Here is a 6,216-nt window from a genome sequence, read left to right on the forward strand (position 1 = left end):
TAATCTCCGCTTTGAAATTGTTGGCAACACCATTCTAGAATAGATCTAAGCCACTTTACATTGCCCACTGAGCTCTCTCAACTGTTGCACAGTCTCTCCCCCTTTGACAACAACAAAAGGTGTCATTTTCCCCCCTGTATATAGACTCACCTATAGGAGTACCCACCATATATTCCTATCCTACGGAGAGGTAGGTTTCTATGTACACTTTTACTCCCCATACACCAGCCACAACTCCAAGCTTCTCTCTGAGTCACTAAATTGTACTTTGAGAGGACCTTTGTGAAGATGTCTGCAACTTGATCTGCTATGGGAACAAATTCCAACCTTACTTCTCCTTCCAACACTTTGTATTTAAGAAGTGATACCTAATGTCAATATGCTTGGTTTAAAAATATTGATTACACTCATGTTATCACATATGATAGTGATTGGCTCATCACTGTGAATGTTAAATTCAGAAATCTACATGTTCATCCAAATCACCTAGGTACAATTGCTTACAACTGATATAGACAATGATATTGACTCTTGCTTCTTGCTATAACAAATAACCAAGCTCTTCCCCAAAAAAATGCACCCCATTGGTTGTCCCGCCACATGTCCTCCACCTCAACCCTCCTTGGCAAGAGAAGGGAGGGAAATCAAAATCATAGTCTACACAAGTAAGGTTACAATTTTGGTCCTCTCATATGGTCGAACCTCATTACCAACCGTTAGATTAGACCTTGATGCACTAGATGAAGCCTTACCCTTCTCACGATGATTCAAACTATTTGGCGGGATAGGTGCTACATCTCAAATACCTCCCTTGTCATTCCCTTGGAAAGGACATAAATGCAAAACTTGAGCTCCTTATCATGGCACTCGGTCAAATGGACCAACGGTATTAGTGAGAAGGGTTGTGACTTGTGAGGATGTCTCTTCCAAATAAGCACTTTTAAGTGATCAATATGTATAACAATTGAAAAGTATATCAAAATGGTAGACAAACATTTCTTATAGAAATGACATTGTATTTTGGCAATTGTGCAAAAATAAATAAATAAATAAAAATAAAAAAGCATTGTATTTTGGCAAGTCTTTTGGAGATTGACATGCCTTTTGGAGACGACTTTCGGTGATGTTTCTTCTCCTCCTATAAATAGAGATGAAACTCATTTCTCTAACAGCTTTTGTAATTCCAATATTTGTTTTCTTCTTGTTCTTTCTATACTAATATTGGCTTTGGTATATTTCCCCAACTTTAAAGTATCCCAATATGATCCATAAGCAAGTGCAACGACTACTAGAAAGGCCTATATAACCGTTTTACTTTAAAGGTCAATTCACAATAATCCAGTTTACCCCATATAGCTAGTTGTCTACAGTCTTAAAGAGAGTGATCAATAGAACAACTCAATCCCACTAATTTCTTAAGATTTTACCCATATTTTCAGGTGGTCATACAGATAAGTTATTATTATTTTGTCTAAATTTTGGAATATTTCCAACCTGCATATTAATTATATATTTCCTCTATTAGAAAAAGGGGGAGAAGAGGACCAAAGCCATGATCTATTTCGAGATAAAAGAAGGAAAAAAAATGAAACAAAAATGCAGATTGGAAACGCAGCTTTTTGTTCTATCTTTCCAAGTTTTTATCTTCTCTGGTTAAAAAAACACAGAGCTTAAGAGCAACGGTAATTCAAACTGTATCCAACTTTCAAATGTACAAAGGCGTTTGTTTGTGGGGAAAAGGTAAAAATATTGGGTGAAAATATTTTTACGACAGAAAGTTTGTAATCCACGTGATGACCTTTTTGGAGTTACAATCAATCCAGAGCTGGAGCTCGGCTTTCTATGCTCTCTGTCTCGACATGAAAATAGAGACGTTAGAGAGATTAAGGGGGCTACAGAGTCACACGTTGGCTCTGAATCAGAGACTCGGAATCAGCTTTTTTTTTAATACTGACTGTACAGAAAATACAGATACGTAAAGGGCGAAAGTACAGTTAAATTACAGAAACGCCCATTGAGATTTTCATAACAGTCCCAATTTCAAATGGATAATTTATAACTTCAATGTTGAAACTTGAAATATATATATATATATATATTTGCTAAAATACTTGAAACAAATGGGGTACCATTACATGAGGCTCCGCCCATTGTTTCAAATATTGGTATCATAACGGCCGTATTGTATCGATATTGGCTGAGACCGACCTTCGATCTTTGATCAATTCAGATCGATTATTCGTATCATTTCAGGAGTAAAACAATAAATAAAAAAATATACTATTTAAAAAAAGCAAAGGCAAAACCAATTAATACACATAGATTCGATCAGATTTGGATCGATATCAACACCCAATACCTGATACCAATACCGTCGCCTAAATCCATGCTCGGCGGAGTATAAAGAGGATAATAATTTATGTAAATTTACCTATATTTTGTGGAAAACTGTTTTTCAACTTGTGATCATTAAATGGCAAGGAAACAACCCTACCATTACATCAGGGTCTGGCCTGAAGAGAAGACCATGCAAGTGGAGTAGTGTCAATCCAAGAAGATAGGAAAATTTTGATTTGCTTTGATGAGGCAGGGTGAAGATGGATGGTGACTAAGCAGACCAAGATAGTAGGTCCCACAATTCTCCCCATAACCTGCATTGTAGCCATATATGATTTGAAAAGTAGAGAAAGGTCCCATGCATGGACGGTAGAGATGGGTCTGTTGACTGAATGATTGTAGACAAATATCCATGAAAGGACTTATTTTATTTTTCTTTTGCCCCTCTTTAGTTCTTAAAAGGAGAGAAGCAGAAGCTTCTCATCAATCAGAGATATACAGAGGCCCCTCCTATTCAGAAGTCTGAACCAATGGTGGTGATGGAACATAGGACTGAGTCTTCCATCTTCATTGAAGTGAACCAACGGTAACTTTTGGTTTGGAAGTTCTCTAAGGGGTATTTTTGGAATATAAAAAAACTGACGGAAAAACATGTACCATAGAGCAGAGGAGGGGAAAAAAAACAAAAATGAAAAAAAAAAAAAAAAAAAAATGAAAGAGTTCAGTGGGCGCCAACTGCAATTTTAATACTAATAGCCCTATCCTCTCTCCCTTCTCTCTCTTTGTTCTGGTTCACCTTTTCGTTTCTCTTTCCCTCTCCCTCTCCCTCTCCCTCTCCCTCTCAAGTTCTTCTTTTGCTTTCTTTTCCTTTCTCCCCAATCCTTCTTTCTGTCTTTTCGTCATCAATAATGCTTCCGCTTTAGTTCACTCTATCTTTGAATGATTCATCCAATTTTTCGGTGTTAAGAACATAACCAAAATAAAATCTTGGAGTGAAAGCTCTGTCTCTCTTTGTGGTTGGTTCTGTTTTGAGAAATATCCATTTTCATTCAGAGGAGAAGGAGAAAAAGTAAGAGTTTTGAGTTACAGAGCAACAAGTGTGTGTCACTGTATCAGTCATGGAACCTCCTAAGCCAGAAGATATAACCCATCCCCCAATGGACCAACTCCAAGGCTTCGAGTACTGTATCGACTCCAACCCTTCTTGGGGTAAGTCCATTCATCCATTTTCTCATTTTCTCTCTCTCTCTCTCTGCTCTGCTCTGTTTTTTTACGATCGTCTTGTGTGTTTGAGACAGGGGAGGCAATAGCTCTGGGTTTTCAACACTACATCTTGGCTTTAGGAACTGCAGTAATGATTCCATCCTTTCTTGTACCTCTAATGGGAGGATCCGATGTAAGAAAAAAAAAAAAAAAATTCAATCTTGTTCAAGTTTGTTTCTTATTATGGATTTTAACATACTTCTTCAAGCATCTTCTTTGGGTTTTGTTTTCCTTAAATCACTTGATATTATTCTGTAAATTTTATTGTAATGGAATGGTGGATGATGGGTTCCCAGAACGATAAGGTGAGGGTAGTGCAGACGCTTCTATTTGTTGGAGGGATCAATACGTTGTTACAGACACTATTTGGAACGCGATTGCCAACAGTGATCGGAGGGTCTCATGCATTTCTCGTTCCCATAGTCTCCATAATACATGATCCTTCCTTGAGGAGTATCCAAGATGATCATCAGGTTCGTTCTATAGCTCTTCTTCCTCCTTTAATTTTGTCTGTTCCCTTTTAACTCTTCAAAGCCTTCATTTTCTCCATTTTCTTCATTTTCTGCATTTTCTTCTTTCCCTCTCTGCTTTTGTCATCAAATGCTGGACTCCACTAGCTGCTAACATGCGCTTAGATGGGTTCGGCGGTGGGGATACCACGTAACCCAAAAAGTGGGATAGGCTATAGCTAGGGGTGTCAACGGTCCGGGTCGGTGCGGTTTCGGTCCGGTTCCACCGGTTTCGGTGTGAGTTTGGAAGTGACCGAAACCGACCCAATAAGGATTTATCGGTTTCGGTCCGGTGTCGGTTTCGGTGCGGTTTGGGTTCGGGTTGGTACCGGTTTGGATTTATTAGGTTCATTTCGGTTTGGATCGGTTTTTTAAACCGGTATGGAGCCATTAGGAAACAACCAAATGATGAATTGTTGAACTTCGATTTCTTAAATCGATTTGTAACCGGGTTGGTTTTGATTTTTGGTCTAGTTTGAATTCGATTTTCCATACAAATGTATACAAAACTATTCAAATTTTAATTTTTTTAATGAATTTTGGAGTGTTTCGGTTTCTTACCGGTTTGGTTTCGGTTTCGGTCCGGGTTTTGAGCCGGTTTCGGTTTGGTTTCGGGTTCATCCGGTTTTCGGTGCGGTTCGGTTTGGTTTTGGGGTTACAATACTTGAAACCGAACCGAACCAATAAGGCTTCGGTTCGGTTCGGTCCGGGTTATTATCGGTTCGGTCCGACCGGTTTTACCGGTTCGGTTTAGGAATTGACACCCCTAGCTATAGCCAATGGGAGGAGTAAGTAGTAGACAACATGTGATAGAGGATTAAGTGGAGAAGGAGGAAAAAACATGTCATATGGCCCTAAGCCTTTTGCATAATTAATTCAAATTAAAGTTGGAAAGAGTAGGAGAGGCAAGGAACAGTTTGTATGTACTTTTATTGACTTTTAGGCCATTTTCGGAACAGAGTGGTTACAGGATTCCAGCATCTCAGGTTGGGGTGTCAATCGGTTGGTTTGGATCAGTTTTGGTTCGGTTTTATTTATTTTGGTTTGAGAATGCATTGGTTTTGGTTCAGTTTCAGTTTCAGTTTCAGTTTGAGTGCAGTTTGGATTCTGTTTCTCGAATTATCATCCGCTTGGTTTTGGTGTGGTTTTGATTTACAAAATTAGGAAAGAATTTTTTTTTTTAATGGATTTTTGGTTGGTATCGATTTCTTAACAGGTTGTTCTGGTTTGGTTTCCGATTCCATCTGATTTTCAGTGGGGTCCAATTTGACTTCTGGTATCCAAAATTCCAGCCCAAGACATGATCCAATAAATTCATATCAGTTTTCGTGGACTCTACTCGATTTGACACCCCTAATCTCAGGGATGGTGAATCTTATACCTGAAATTTTAGGTGTAATTGTGTAAAAACTCAAGTGCATATTTGGATAAGTTTCTATGGCTTCTTCTGCTCATGGTTTCCAAAGCCAGCATCTCAAAGTTACTAAAGGGGTAGATCGAATGAAATAATTTTTTTTAGCCTCAAAAGCTTTTACCCATACATGCACAGTGTCTTCAACTTCGGTAAAATTAACTAAGGCTGTGTTTGGTAGCCAAGAAAAAAAAAATAAATACAAAAATTATACTATTGTCTTGGTTTAAAAAATTTTCACTGTGCTTCGCATGTTCAAAACTAAGGCTATGTTTGGTAGCCAAGAGAAGAAAAAGAAAGGAAAAAAGAATCTAGGAAAGAAAGGAAAAGAAATGAAAAGAAATGAAATGGGGAAAAAAAAAATATGTATGTTTGGTTACCATTAGAAGAGGAGAAAAGAAAAGAAAATAAGAGTTTTGTATTTTCTCATGTTTTCTTGTGTTTTTTGCAAGAATTTTTTTTTTTTGTGTGTATAAGAAAGTTTCACAATTCCCAAGAGGATTTTTGAATTTAAAAAACTGAGTCTTCTCTTGGATCAAGACATGCCATTATGCCAAACACAAAGAGAAATTCTTAATCCAAGCTCTTTTCTTTTCTTTTTTTCTCTTGGCTATCATAAACAACCTAAGAGAAGATTCTTTTTTGAATTTCAAAATTCACCTTGAGAATGGTTAAGTTTTCTTTTTCGGTAAACAA

At 37.6% G+C, this 6,216-nt stretch overlaps 1 protein-coding gene across 1 annotated transcript in view; it reads left to right on the forward strand.

The window, feature by feature from the left end:
* The first annotated feature begins 3,098 nt into the window (after positions 1 to 3,098).
* The window catches only part of LOC122093502 (nucleobase-ascorbate transporter 2), a 6,956-nt gene continuing 3,838 nt past the window's right edge, over positions 3,099 to 6,216 (forward strand). Inside the window, exons 1-3 of the mRNA XM_042663849.1 lie at positions 3,099 to 3,546; positions 3,636 to 3,733; positions 3,897 to 4,073. Of these exons, the coding sequence (XP_042519783.1) occupies positions 3,456 to 3,546; positions 3,636 to 3,733; positions 3,897 to 4,073 (366 nt within the window). The 5' untranslated portion in view covers positions 3,099 to 3,455. The remainder of the gene's footprint in view (positions 3,547 to 3,635; positions 3,734 to 3,896; positions 4,074 to 6,216) is intronic.

Source organism: Macadamia integrifolia, chromosome 11 (genome assembly GCF_013358625.1).
Source record: "Macadamia integrifolia cultivar HAES 741 chromosome 11, SCU_Mint_v3, whole genome shotgun sequence".
In the NCBI taxonomy this organism is placed as follows: Eukaryota; Viridiplantae; Streptophyta; class Magnoliopsida; order Proteales; family Proteaceae; genus Macadamia; species Macadamia integrifolia.